The following is a 14,011-nucleotide window of genomic DNA, read 5'->3' as shown; positions in this document are numbered from 1 at the left end:
GACGACTTCCGGTCAGTTTTTGGTGAACGCTGATTGGCTGGTCCTGTTCTATGGAGTTGGCGCCATTGCAAGCCTCCGATCTCTCTCCACAGTGCTCTCGCACATATTTGTCTACTCTTCGCCTGCAGTAGTGGTTAAACCACGACACAATGGCTGATAAAGAAGGTAAGCGTGTTCACTTTTTCAGAATGAGCTGATTAAATCTGCGCGTGTGCGTTTTCCAGAGTTACAGGAACTACCAGTCTGGATGGACCGGGTGCTGGCGCGCCAGCCAGCACCACCTTTCATTGTTATAAACCAGCCAGCAAGCTATTAGCTAACGTTCGGCCCTAGCAGGCTGGCTAAGCAGAGGTTTTAATTTACGAGCGACGGTTACCATACTAATACATATAGTGTCGTATTCCTTTATCATTATTTGGTTATTTTGACGTTATCTTATTCGCCAAATAAACCAGAGTGCTGTTAATTTAACCCGGCAAAGCCTTTTTTCTATCTCTATCCATGTCAGGCAAATTAAAAGCGGCACCACCTGCGTAATTATACCCTAAAGGCACATTTAATGCGGCACCACCTCCTTAATTGTAATGTACATTTATGTAACTGGTACGTATGATTTTTGCAGCTGCATTTGACGATGCTGTGGAGGAAAGGGTGATCAACGAGGAGTACAAGATCTGGAAGAAGAACACCCCTTTCCTCTATGACCTGGTCATGACCCACGCCCTGGAGTGGCCCAGCCTCACTGCCCAGTGGCTGCCAGATGTCACCAGGTGAGAGAAGCTCTGCTGCAGCATGTCGTTTTTCATGAATGAACATGTGCCTCATTTTGTAATTCATCCCTTTTAATAGACCGGAGGGGAAAGACTACAGCGTACACAGGCTGGTGTTGGGAACACACACTTCTGATGAGCTGAATCACCTCGTGATTGCGAGCGTCCAGCTCCCCAATGATGATGCCCAGTTTGATGCATCACACTATGACAGCGAGAAAGGAGGTGAGGGATAATGTGTTCTGTCAACCGGCTTATTGGGCAAAATAAAATGCTAGATGGGTGAAGTTTGTTCTCAAATGCCAATGACATGTAAAAGCAGGTCCACTGTTTAATCACGTAGATTAAACAAATGATTCTCATTGACGTTGTTAGGCCGTTGCGATATCTAAGTTATTGGATTTGGATATTGTGGCCCACAGTTCTCAATGGATGAATACATTTAAATCCAGCCCAAATCTTAAATGTTTCAGAAAATATAGGTATGCAATTTTGTTTTAGATTACATTTTAGTTAATAAAGTGCAATAAACCATACTTGCATAGAATTTACCTTCAACATGCTCGGTAGGACAGAATTATATTCGACACCTGTTCATGTGCATTAACCATCAAATGTAATTGGGTTTTATTTCAGAGTTTGGAGGCTTTGGTTCTGTAAGTGGGAAGATAGAGATTGAGATCAAGATCAACCATGAGGGCGAGGTGAACAGAGCCCGCTACATGCCTCAGAATCCTTGCATCATTGCCACCAAGACCCCAACCAGTGATGTGCTGGTATTTGATTACACAAAGCACCCCTCCAAGCCTGGTAGGATTACAGCCAGATGTGTACTTTTCTGCATATTTTTAACATTTGTCAAATTAAAACTTGATTTTATTTACATTAAAGACCCCTCTGGAGAATGCACTCCCGATCTGCGGTTGCGAGGACACCAGAAGGAGGGCTATGGCCTCTCCTGGAACCCAAACCTCAGCGGCTGCCTCCTCAGTGCTTCTGATGACCACGTAAGCGACCTGTTGTTCTTCGTGTTGTGACAGATTACCTGTTTGCTACTGTTTTACATGACTAGTCTTTGTCATTATTGCGAAGGATTATGTCACTTTGTTTGGAATTTCTTTATAAATAACAGGCATGAGAATTCCTCACTTTTCGGCGAAATTCGCCGTTTTGAAACCAAAATAGGTGACTTACGTGAATCGTGGAGATCCGAAGAGTTTTTGTTTTGGGGTAGGGGGGGGTCAATTGGCCGGCCGGCGTTTATGAGATTGGAGTGGGACACGGAGAAAATATGGAGTGGTGCTCTTCGCAATAAAACATCTTTGATGGGACGTGTCGCGTCTCGACCAATCAGCGTCAAGATGTCTTCAGCGTTTGGTGGTTTAGGTTAGCTTGAATGTTAGTCCGCTACATCTGCTGCTGTCACGCTGCAGCGATACTAACAAAGTACCCATACGTTAAGAGCGATGTGATTTCGCATATTTTTAGTATCGATACTTCATTAAAAGAGCGATCAGAGCGCACGCGCTGCTCCGTGTCAAGCTGTCTGCGCACACTGCGCAGCGCTAACAGAGGGGCGTTAAGTGGCGGAATTCTCGGCTTTAAAAATAAATGCCAGAAGTGAAATGTTTAAGTTCAGTCTGTAAAGTTCTGTAACTCTACAGCTGCTCATCCTGATGAACTCGGTATCATCTGGTCAGATACAGACTAACGGCTTCATAGTGTATAATCAATGCTATAATGGGACCATGTAGTTTCATTCATATCTTGTAGGCTAATACTAATATTACTGCCATTTGTTAAGTGTTGAAAAAGTTGGTAAAAAGTGAACCATACAGATATATTATTTATTACTATTATAGATAAATATACCAGTGTCTTATTTATGGTATACTGTTTTTATGGTAATGTATCAGTATCATGATATTTATGGCAGGTATGGTATAGAAGATCGTGACAACCAGGTAGAGGCAGAACAGACTCCAGGAACAGACTCAAGGCTCAGCAGAGCACAAGACTTAAAGACTTGTTCACGCCAACAACAAAAAAGGAAGTTGGTTCATGAATGACCATATTATACACAATATTACTATTATTATAGGGCCCGATCACTGACTTGGTGTCAGAATGGAGGACCTACAGATTATCATACAACGTCCAACATCGATGTTCGTGGAAGTCACCAGCCCCCTCCCCCCCCCCCCCCCCGCCTGCCTATCCTTCTCACCTTTTTCACTCCTGACCCGTTTTCATGCCTGAAATAAGTATTAATCTATCTCTGCTGTTTTACAGACAATCTGCCTATGGGACATCAGCACAGTGCCCAAGGAAGGAAAGATAGTGGACGCCAAGACCATCTTCACAGGCCACACAGCTGTGGTGGAGGATGTTTCCTGGCACCTGCTCCACGAGTCGCTCTTTGGATCTGTGGCCGATGACCAGAAGCTCATGATGTGAGTAGTTCATTGGTTGGTAACAGATATAGCTAACTATGATAAGTTATGTGAAATAAAAGTTTGTTTTTCAGTTTCAATCTTACTCTAACAATGGTACTTTTGTCTGCTTTGGCCCAGCTGGGACACACGGTCCAACAACACCTCCAAGCCCAGCCACGCAGTGGACGCCCACACCGCGGAGGTCAACTGCTTGTCCTTCAATCCCTACAGTGAGTTCATCTTGGCCACTGGCTCTGCAGATAAGGTGGGTCCACACTTTCCCCGTCGTGCCGTTCCATAGCATGTTGCTGTCCAGTGAAGTGTTCACATTTTTTATGAGTTGAATCAGTTGAAGATGGATCTACTGTTTCTTTTTAGACCGTGGCTCTTTGGGACCTTAGGAATTTGAAGCTGAAGCTGCACTCGTTTGAGTCTCACAAGGACGAGATATTCCAGGTAAGAAGTGGCCCTCTGGTCAGTTAAGAGAACAAAAAAATTCAGGTTGAAGGAGCTTTAAAGCCCATTCAACATTTTGTGCGATGCAGCATATCCTTGTGCGCACACATGCTGCTTCTGATTGTATGATATCAAGCACGGTACAGTTGTCATCCATCTGATGTGTTTCAGAAGAGGGTTAGGGTTTTGATCTTTGAACAGAAATGTAACATCTGGCCCATCTCCACTCAACAGGTTCAGTGGTCTCCTCACAACGAAACCATCCTGGCCTCTAGCGGCACCGACAGGAGGCTCAACGTCTGGGACCTCAGTAAAATCGGAGAGGAACAGTCACCCGAGGATGCTGAGGATGGCCCTCCTGAGCTGCTGGTCAGTTGTGACAACAACAACTGCTGTGTGCATGTATTAATCAAACGTAAAGTGCTGCAGTGACCCCTCCTGTTCTGCGTCTCTCCAGTTCATCCATGGCGGACACACCGCGAAGATCTCCGACTTCTCTTGGAACCCCAACGAGCCTTGGGTCATCTGCTCGGTATCAGAGGACAACATCATGCAAGTCTGGCAGATGGTAAGAGCTTTGTTTGTCCCGTAGTGGGAACTTCAGAGGTTTGTGAAATGATGTGGAACAATGAATATCAGACACAGCATGGGTAGAATTTCAAAGTGCATTTATTAACATTGAATACCAGTGACAGGGAATCTACTTTTAACTTGTTCCCTCTACAGGCTGAAAATATCTACAATGACGAGGACCCAGAAGGGGCTGCCGATGCAGAGGTCCAGGCATGAGTCCAGCCTCCACATCTCTTCATTTGACCTGCTTGTTTAAAAAGGATCCGTTGTCCAGAGCTGGTTGCATAAGCAGTAATCTCCTTTCCAAATACATTTTGGGCAGCAGGAAAATTGAAAGAATGAAATGCTGCATTGTCACCATGTTGTGAAATATTTCAAGTAAGTCTTTAGATCTTTTTAGTTTTTCAAGCTCCCAGTACTCAACTCTGGCTTGTGATTAAGCCAGCACAGATGTGTTCAACGTTTACGTTTTGCTTTTTGATGGTTTTTTTTTTCATCCTGTTTAGTTGTCCTGAACAGATTTCTACAAAGATCCATTTTTATTCAAATTGTACATACTGTAGGGTTCTTGTATTCTCTTGATATTCATATTATGAACTTTCCAGAATCTGTGTGTCACTTTTTATATGTTGTTTTTCTTCTGCATTTTCTATGTGTATCTGTGCTGCATCTGATCTCTTGTGTACTTCAGTAACTTCATAATAAAATATTTACATTAAATCTGTTTGTGTTGCTTCTTGGCACAGCATGCCATATGATAAGTTGTAGGTAGTTAAAAGTATGTAATGTAGTTATCTTTTATTTATTAAATTATATGAAAGGGATTGCAGATGTAGCATAAGAATATTAAGAATCCTCTTCGGTTTAAATGGGTTCATCACTGCCTCTATAAAACAAGACACATGTTAGTCTTTTTTTTTTTTTTACCCTGATGCTCATAATTCAAAGTAAATAAAGTAATAAACTGAAGGTTCAGAGTAAACATACCTCAGAAATATCAGCTCTTTTAACATGCTGTCATTGCGATCCTCCAAAATGTTCTTTGATTTTCTTTGAACCTCAAACTCCACGTCTAGTTCTCTTAGAGTCTCTTTTAGTGTCTCCACAGTCTCCTGCAAATAAGAGGAACAGTTGATCTATTTTTCTGAACAATCCTGCATATTTCATATTTTACCTGACTTCAGTCACCTTGTGTTGGGTGACGCTCTCCTCCGCTCACTCGCCAGCAGAGTGACCCTCTGCTCCAGACAGGCTCTCTGCACCTCCAGTCTCTGCATGGCCTCTCTCAGGGGCCCCAGGCTGGCCCTCAAGTCCATGGCCTGTTCCCTGCTCTTCCTCAAGAACGCCTCCCCAACCTGCCTTCTCTTCAGCAGGGCCGTGAGCCGAGGCTCGTACCAGCACTCCAGGGCCTCCACACTGCCGCTGAGCCGCCGCTGCAGTCTCACAGAAGCCTGCCGGCACTGGCTCACGTCACTCATGGCCCTGGGCCTGCGGGGCCTAGAGACCTGGTCCCTCAGGGAGTTTTGCTGGTTCTCCTCGAGCTGGGTCAACTCCTGGGTCAGACTTTGGATGTGGGCCTTGAGCTCCTCCTGTGGATGGATGTGAAATTTGTTTAAAAGAAAAAAATATACATAACTGGTATAATTGAGCAAAGCTACAGTAAACCAAGTTGTTGAAGGGAAAACAATATAACATTAAAATATGAACAACATACAATCTATTGGAACTAATATCGTACAAACATTTACCAACGTGTCATTCTGTTTATTTTAATATATATGCTAATAATTATATATTATGTTGATGTTGAACTTATAAAGTGTGCTATTTCAGTTCCTCACTATAGTTTATCCATAAATTCATGAAATCAATGAAATATGTTTTTTTACTGAATCATTTAAAATTTGAAAATTATGTTTATATTTTTCTAGATATATATATATATATTCCCATACTTCGACACAGTTAATAATGTATGTGATTGTCATATGTGTACAAGATAAGGTATACTTATGCTTGATTAGATTATATGCAGTATTAAAATAAAGTCTATATGTTGCTTTAACATGATAACCTTCGCATTGAAAATGCGGAAGGTAATGTTTTGATCGCCGTGTATTTGTATGCGTGCGTGCATGTTATTCGCATAAGTCAAAAGATATTAAACCAAATCGCATGAAATTCGTTGGGATTATTGTTTATTATCCGGGGACCATTTGATTCGATTTTGGGATTAATCGGGTCTAAGGTCAAGGTCAAGGTAATGCAAAGGTCAAAATCGTCTTTTTACCATAGCGCGGTCAATTTATATCCAATTGGCATGCAACTAATGCCAAAATGTTCATAATTCAATGCCCAATCTTGTGATATGCGAAGGTATGCGCTCTACCGAGTGCCCGTTCTAGTTCATATATGATCTCAAACATAATGAGTTTTTACACCTTCATTTGCTCTCTGCTGCCTTTCAGCATTGACCCCCTAGACTCAATATTGTTGCACAATTGATTGTTTTATGTAATGCTGGTTTTAGTATTTGCTGCAAAACCATTTGTCTGCTTGGGACAAATAGATAACATTATTTACATGCAGTAGATGATATCTTAAACTGCACAATTATCTATCATAACCTGCCAGAGTAAGTCATTCCTCCAGGCATCATCCAGTGGTTCCTACCTGGGTAACAGCAGACTGTGCCACTTCATACTCGCGTTGAGCCAGCGTCACCTGGCTCTGGATGCAGTCTCTGGCTGCGGCAAACAGCTTCCGCTTCATCTCCTTCACATCCTCATAAACAGCGACATAGTCCAGTTGAGCCAGCGTGAGCAGCCTCTGTGTCTCCACCAGCTTTCCTCTCAGGTGCCCCATAACTCTCATGATGGATTCCTGCACACCGAGGAGCTCCTGTATCAGCTCGTTCCTCTTTGTCTCCAGACGGGACACTTGCTGGATGCAGTGGTCGATAAAGCTGCCTCAAGTGGTCCGTGACCGCCCGGTCCGTTCGTGGCCCGGGACGTGGCGTCCACTCCCCCGGAGGAGTCATCGTCCCTGTTTCAGAGCCAGCATGGCTGCTGTCTGGGAACTCTTCAACAGGTCCCATGTGTGAGTCCTTAGATGTCATGTTTTTCTCAATTTGTGCAAATGTTTGATTGTCCATGGTCTTCTGAGACAAGCTGGAAGAGAGGAGAGAACAGCTGTTAATCAAATGACCCACAGCGATAATTGATGATTGGTTTAAAAAACCCTCTCTGCTCATTCATTTTAGGCTGTTTTGCATAACAAAGAAATGTAATGTAAATTTCATCATGATGACATTTCTGATTGGGCAAATATCTCACACAAGAGGACCTTAAAAACCCCCATTGTCAAAATCTTAAGTTGATCAGGAACATTTCTTCTTACCTTGTGGTTCTACTTACTATGTTTGGAGAAGACCACCCAGACAGCGATGAAAAGATTTTGTTGTTAAGGACAGCTCTGTGGTGTGCTGGTCTCCACCAAAACAGAGACGCACTTTGTGCTTATTAATAACACTGGAGGCACAGGGGAAACTCTATCTAAAACTTGTGTGCCCACACCGGGGATCACAAACTGTGTCAGAGCGGCTGAGAGCAGACCGACCTACATGCTCTGGATGCATCCACTGGCACATGTCTGGACCAGCCTGGGGGCCAGAGAGTTATATTTATACAACTGTTTTCATGTGCATCTCAGTAGGTGACGACATCATGACTTAAAAGAGTTTCCTAATTTTTCTCTACCTTTTTGCCTCAGACTACTGCACAAGCAGATAAGGGAACATTAGAGGTCTATTCTATTAATAGCTTCCTCAGCTCAGCTGCCCATACAGTTTGCATGGTTCATATACAGTATTTGTTTGGAGTGTTTTGCATACTGTTTGTCAAATTCCTCACACACAAACAGAAACAAACAGCCACCACACATGAGGATACTTAAGAATAACCTATTGTTCTGGTTTTGTTTCATATCATATATCATATATTTACTTGAAAAATCTCACTAAAATACAGTAAAAGAGTATCTACACATGAAAGTTAGAAGTTGCCACTGTATGTTTATCCGGAGTGCTTTCATGATAGCATGACTGCATCATCTGTGTCCAAGGCAACATTGAGTCATTGTTGACCATTGAAGTAAATGTCATGATATATATTCTCTATACTTTCCCATAGATCTCCAAATGTGGGTATCTAGAATTTGAGAGATGATTTGTTCTTTTATGGGCGAACACAATTATAATACTGAAATACATGGTTGTCATAGGTCAGTGACGTGTTCTGTGTTTTGTGTATTTTTTAGATAAACCATATTTTACATATGTAAAAATGATATACATTCTACATATCTATCCAGGAGACATTTTCTTTGCATAAAAAAAAGCTGCAAATAAAAAAAAAGGAGACTACACCGTCGTCCTCTCTTGCTCCGTGTCACGTGTTGTTCCCGTGGCTCGCCGCTAGGTGTCCTCACAACACCGAGCGCAGCCTCGCGCGCTCACCTGCGCGCGCCCAGCCTCCTCCAGGTGGGAGCTGCACGTCGACCACCGCTCGTCCTCACTTCCCACTCCGCGGTCCGCCGGACCGTCCACGCAAAAAGCCTGCACTGACAGTCGTGGGAGAAGTTCGTCCAGCCTCTATCCGAACAGAACGGACCTGTCCCCGGCGCGTACAAACAAACCCAAAACTCCAGTCGCTTCCTGAAGTGTTTTTTTTCTCGCGGAAATGGTTCACCTGAAGTTTTCCTTCCGACGGTGAACGTTTAGAGTCTGAGAGGAAGGACGCAGCTGGGAGACGCTTCTAATGGAGAGAGGGTGAACCAATTCTTCTGGGTCATAAAAGTTCGTCAAGGTAGGAGGACATGTTCTCTTTTGTCTGGTCGTTGCGAGTTTTGAAAGAAAAGTGCATTAATTTGTACGCGTGTGTGTTTTTTAATTCCTCCACATAAAGCCTCGTAAGCGTTGCTTCGCTGTGGTAAAGAGTGACACATCTATTTGAGTTAGTTGTTAATGACGGCACCAAAGTGGCACTAAGATCGACTCTATCGACTTTTAAGGTTGTCTGTGAGTACATGTAAGTGAAGCCGCTGCCTGTTGTCTGATTAGTTCACTGCATTGGCTGCAATATAAAGAAAATATGAGATCATTCTTTAAAATATAGAAAATAAATCTGATGTGTCAAAAACAAAAACCCTGTTGTGCAATGTGCTCGGATAAAGTGAGGTGCAAGAGATCCAGGTTATGTACAGCCATGCATTGAAAACTAGGTGTGGGAGATTTGCTTTGCTTGGCCTTCAGGGATCCTAAGCAAAAGGTAATTTAAGACCAGTAGTGCTTCTCTCAGTTTATGACAATAAGAACTCTTGTGTTTCCCCGTTAGTGACCCAGCAGCAACCTACTGCAGCATGGTGCTCTGACGCTTGATTTAATCTATGCCAATCGATGAGTCTCTGCTCCGAAGTAGACCCAGTGCTCGTTGGTTAGGGTGAGATAACAGGAACACCTCTCTTTGGGGTCTGTTTGTCTGCTCCCTCCTGCACTTTGGACTGGACCCTCCGAATCCAAAATGTTCTGAAAACTCTGCAGCACTTCCAGTGATCAAGAGTTGATGGACGCTATTTCCCCCCAAGCTCCATAGCTTCAAGTTCACCTCTTGTACCCTCTGGTAGGTGAGGCTGAGACATTTGTTTAGTCAGGGTGTGTCGCGTACCGGTGCTCCCGCTTCGACAGCCTGCCAAGCCAGGGCTTGTACCCATGGAGATTACAGGTGTGTTATGTAAGCATTAGATCCTGGAAGATCAAGAGAGAAATGCAAGCGATAACATGGAGGCCGTGAGAGATGGAGGATGGACATAAGGAAGTCCCCGGAAAGACGGAATGAAAGTGCACTCTGTGTTCGGGAGACGGTGCCAGGGAGGGTCCCCTTTTCTCTTTTCATCCATCAGCGATGAAGGGAAGGAAAGGGGAAAGCTGTTGGCCAAGAGAGGGCGGCAGGGGAAACAATTGGTGTTGTTTAGCGGACAAAGACACATGATTAAGTGTGAACGTTGAGTGAGTGATCTGTGTGTGTCATGCAGGCCGGCAGTGGGAGGAAGATCTCCTGATGAGTGGGACACAGTGTGCTGGTAAACACAAGGATTAGCTGATAAGTAACTCATCAGTGAGTCCTCATCAATACTACAGATTAGTTGAATCGGTAGCCGTGGGGGTCAAGAGGGCCATGTCCATTTCAGGTTTTTCTACTGCACTTAACTCTGTGTTTTCTGTTTTTCTGTGAGTTTACATAAATTCCGGTCCAATCGGAGAACTTTTTAAAAGAACACTACATTTTCCTTCTGAGTGGACGACAGATTGAAAAGGATTTCAAAGCAGCTACAGAGTTTTTGTTTTGAGCGGGCTAGAGCTGACACACTAAGATGCCAGGGTGTATTTTTAAACTCCAGTGTCCAGCTCTGTTTGCCTTCGCTGTGAGCTGGTCACCACTGCTGCACAACACTTTTTCTTTCACCCCTCACTGACCCGTCAGTTCAGGGGTCTTGAGCTCCACAGAGGCTGCTGTCCAGACTTAGCCCCCTGGCAACCTCTGGAAGCAAAGCAAACATCACCCTCTGCAGAGCTCTGTCTCTGCTGTCGCCTCTTTAACTGCTCCAGAAAAGTAAAATGTGCAGTGTTGTTCTGTCCTGTTCCTGCAAAGAAACAAAGAAGGAAACGATGGAAACGGGGACAGTTTGTACTTTTATTTCAAGTACCAGGGAGGTGCATTTCTTATGCAGTGTTGACAAAGTATTAGCTCTTAAGCAATCACTCAGTTAATTGATTAGTTCACAGATAATTAAGAGTCAGTTAAGTAATTTTCAAGCAAAAATGCAAAAAATAAACCAACACAGCCCTCTTGGATTATGGGAGATTATTATGAGCCTTTATTATAAAAAAAACCATTTTTGACATTGACAAACTGATTTATCAAGAAAGCTATTCGCAAATTGTTTGTTCCTGAACATAATCATTAGTTGCAGCCCTAAAAATTAAAAGTGTAGGTACTGAGGCTTGTAAGACACTTGACACATTTAATGTGATAGTCTTCAGAATATATTTTCAGATATTTATCACGACAGACAGATAATAACCCCAAAACACTTACCAGGAAACTGCAATTTCCTATTTATTATATCATTCATGCATTTATTTATTTTTCATACCTTGAGCGATATTCTTCCACTTGCTCTGTGAATTAAAAATCTGTCCTGTTTACATTGAGGTCAATTATTTGTGCCTCCCTCTAAAAATAATACACTGAGAACAATCATCCTGGGCAGTGCACACAACCCCGTGTTAGAATCTTATCTCAAAATGACTCTCATGCGCCTGGCATGAACCTTTTCCTTTCATTGCTCAGTCTCTGAGACCACTGTACTGTATGAGAGATATGTGGCAGGGGGTGAGGGAGGGGCTGAAAAAGAGAACAAGAGAGAGAGGGGGGGGGGGGGGGGATCAGATTTGGAGTGAAGAGTTTCTCAGACGGTAATTATCAATCTCTCAGGAATGCAGCCGCTGCTCTTACCAGACAAGCTGCTGCATGGCTACAACGGCCTTGCATTGCACCAACTTGAATCCTCCCTCCCTCCCCTACACAGATCTCTGAGACGCATGCACATAGGCAGGCAGCGTCTGTAAGCTTACTGAGTTAAGTTCCATAGCATTTGGGTTTATTTGTATCATTATTGTCTTACGTCCCTGTCGTGTTTATTTTTTATCTCTGGCATTACCTACATGGTCTTTTCATGAAACGGTATCCTTCCTGCAGCAAACATAGAGACCACATAACGTCAGCAGGGGCTTGTGTTTCTGTCCCGAGTCCTTCGCCACTGTGTGTCGACGCCGATATGTTGCTCAGGAAGCAGCAAACTTGTGGCCACCCCAAAACCCAACTCTGGAAACAACGTTTTCATGAGCGTTTTGGTCTCATTAGTTATATTTCTTGTAATCCTCTCTGTCAATACCAACATATTTCCCTTCAGATGGGAACTCTTTCATTGGTGCCTGATGCCTCCCACAAAGCCCGTGTAAAAAGCTCTCCTCAGTCATTTCAATCCTCTGCATTTCCAGTTTGTGCCTTGGTGGTCTCGTCGTCCATCACAGTACATTTCTTCCACACTGAGCTGTAGCCCAGACATGGTTGCTTAAGTCAGCTGACTAGCAGACATGCTCTTCTTTGTTTGATAATGCCTTCAGAGGACAGCCAACGCCCTGACTGGTGCCTGCAGGTGCTGCACAGTAACACTCGTTTTGACTCTGCTGAACACTTGTCACTCTAAGTGACTCTAGAGTGTTGTGCATGAACTGGTTACTGGCAAGCATGTTCTAATGATATCAGCAGGGAGACTGGAACCGAACAAACTCGTTTTTTCACTCAAGAATGAAACAGTTAACCTTGTTAATCTGTTATTTCCGTCTAACCACATTCAGTCTAACCTTAGCCTTGGTCCTTGGCGCCTAAATCATGCCATGTGATTCCCAGCAGCTCTTGCGTAGAAGTGAATGGCCTCCTGGTCAAACTGAGCCGGTCCTAATTCAAATAAAGGTGGCTGCCTGTCTCGCTGCCGCTCCCTCTTGGCTTTGCCTTATCCCTGTAAGGCATTGGAGTCTGCTCCGTCAACTTCCCTGTGTGACTCACCGCAGTCAAAGTTACATTTCCTGGAGACCCTCCCCCTCCATCCCCAGCCACTGCCTGTGAAATTCCCATTGTTCATATTTGCCACCAGATCAGGGTGGGATTACACGTTTCCACAAGTTTACCATGCGCGTATTGTTACAGTTGCTTTACCCTCAAGTTGGAGTTTTTTTAAACTCTGAATTTGGATCAAATAGTCTTTTATGTTTTTGTTTTATTTACTATTTATGAATTGTTTGAATGGTAGCCATGACATCGGTGTATGAACTGGGTTTAAATGGGTGAATGACTGTCGTGGAAAAGTGCTTTGAGTGGTCGGAAGTCTAGAAAAGTGCTATACAAGTCCATTTCCCTCATTCTTTTTACACCAGTTTGTCAAAGAACGGTACAGTAGAGCCCATTGTTAGATTAAGATCGTTTCTATATTCATGGTTTTGAGTTTGTGTTTGCACAGTAAGCTATGCTACTGAGTTTTGCTTTAGGCAGGTGTCAGTGCTTTGCATGGCTGGAAGTCTATTGACCCGCCTCCAGTAAAAGTGGAGAGACCCTTTTTCTCAGGAATGTATCTCCTCCAGCTTCCCTCCAGGACATGTAGCTGTCAAAATTACACAGTCAAAAAGGGTCATTTCCATATCTGCTCACAGTGTCTCACAGTCCGTTTTCATGACGGTGTGTAAACTATTATCAGCCCCGGTTTACTTCATACTGATGTGTATACACACTGCTGTCGATGTCAGATAATCAGTCAGTGCTGCAGATATTGACACAATGCGTTGAGGTTTGCTGTGTTTGAGCGGTATCGCCTGTTCAATGTGAAAGCCTGCGTCTTTTGTAAAGGATAAGTAAACAGCATGTTGGAACACATGCCTGCTCCGACAGCACTGGGGCTGGGCCGGGAAACCACAGCAGCTTTAGTATGAGAGAGCGAGAGAGAGAGAGAGAGAGAGCGAGAGACTATTTTATTTGTGAATCAACTTTATGACTTGATCAGAGTGTTTCTGTGTTTAGTTGTCGTCGATGCTGGTGGAGGTGTTTTTCAGTTAGGTTTGTGCTACAAATCCTCAAAAACAAATGTGATTGCGAAGCCTTATTT

The 14,011-nt window shown here is 43.6% G+C and overlaps 3 protein-coding genes across 3 annotated transcripts in view; 2 read left to right on the top strand and 1 right to left on the bottom strand.

Annotated features, from left to right (window-relative positions):
* The first annotated feature begins 18 nt into the window (after window positions 1–18).
* On the top strand, window positions 19–4,954 carry LOC130200992 (histone-binding protein RBBP4). The gene is made up of 11 exons (XM_056425585.1): window positions 19–165; window positions 623–770; window positions 850–995; window positions 1,407–1,580; window positions 1,662–1,777; window positions 3,063–3,223; window positions 3,344–3,470; window positions 3,584–3,661; window positions 3,896–4,030; window positions 4,119–4,229; window positions 4,388–4,954. Exons 1-11 carry the CDS (start codon window positions 150–152, stop codon window positions 4,448–4,450), a joined length of 1,275 nt encoding a protein of 424 aa, XP_056281560.1. The 5' UTR covers window positions 19–149; the 3' UTR covers window positions 4,451–4,954.
* A 79-nt stretch (window positions 4,955–5,033) lies between these two features.
* LOC130200995 (syncoilin-like) lies at window positions 5,034–10,847 on the bottom strand. Its single transcript, XM_056425587.1, is given in 7 exon segments — window positions 5,034–5,120; window positions 5,222–5,346; window positions 5,423–5,448; window positions 5,451–5,823; window positions 6,908–7,192; window positions 7,194–7,404; window positions 10,767–10,847. Coding segments are annotated over 6 exon segments (1,026 nt in total). The 5' UTR covers window positions 7,389–7,404; window positions 10,767–10,847; the 3' UTR covers window positions 5,034–5,098.
* si:dkey-157l19.2 (uncharacterized protein KIAA1522) overlaps window positions 8,735–14,011 on the top strand; it is a 24,687-nt gene continuing 19,410 nt past the window's right edge. Inside the window, exon 1 of the mRNA XM_056425584.1 lies at window positions 8,735–9,099. The gene's annotated coding sequence lies outside the window, so the exon portion shown is untranslated. The remainder of the gene's footprint in view (window positions 9,100–14,011) is intronic.

Source organism: Pseudoliparis swirei, chromosome 11 (genome assembly GCF_029220125.1).
Source record: "Pseudoliparis swirei isolate HS2019 ecotype Mariana Trench chromosome 11, NWPU_hadal_v1, whole genome shotgun sequence".
NCBI classification, from domain to species: domain Eukaryota; kingdom Metazoa; phylum Chordata; class Actinopteri; order Perciformes; family Liparidae; genus Pseudoliparis; species Pseudoliparis swirei.
Note: the sequence above shows the minus strand (reverse complement) of the source record. Positions and strands in the feature narration are given on the sequence as shown.

Excerpts from the sequence above, each read along its gene's own strand:
- LOC130200992 (XM_056425585.1), top strand. Across the intron at positions 996-1,406 it reads CTATGACAGCGAGAAAGGAG|AGTTTGGAGGCTTTGGTTCT; the intron begins GTGAGGGATAAT and ends GTTTTATTTCAG. Across the intron at positions 4,230-4,387 it reads TCATGCAAGTCTGGCAGATG|GCTGAAAATATCTACAATGA; the intron begins GTAAGAGCTTTG and ends TTCCCTCTACAG.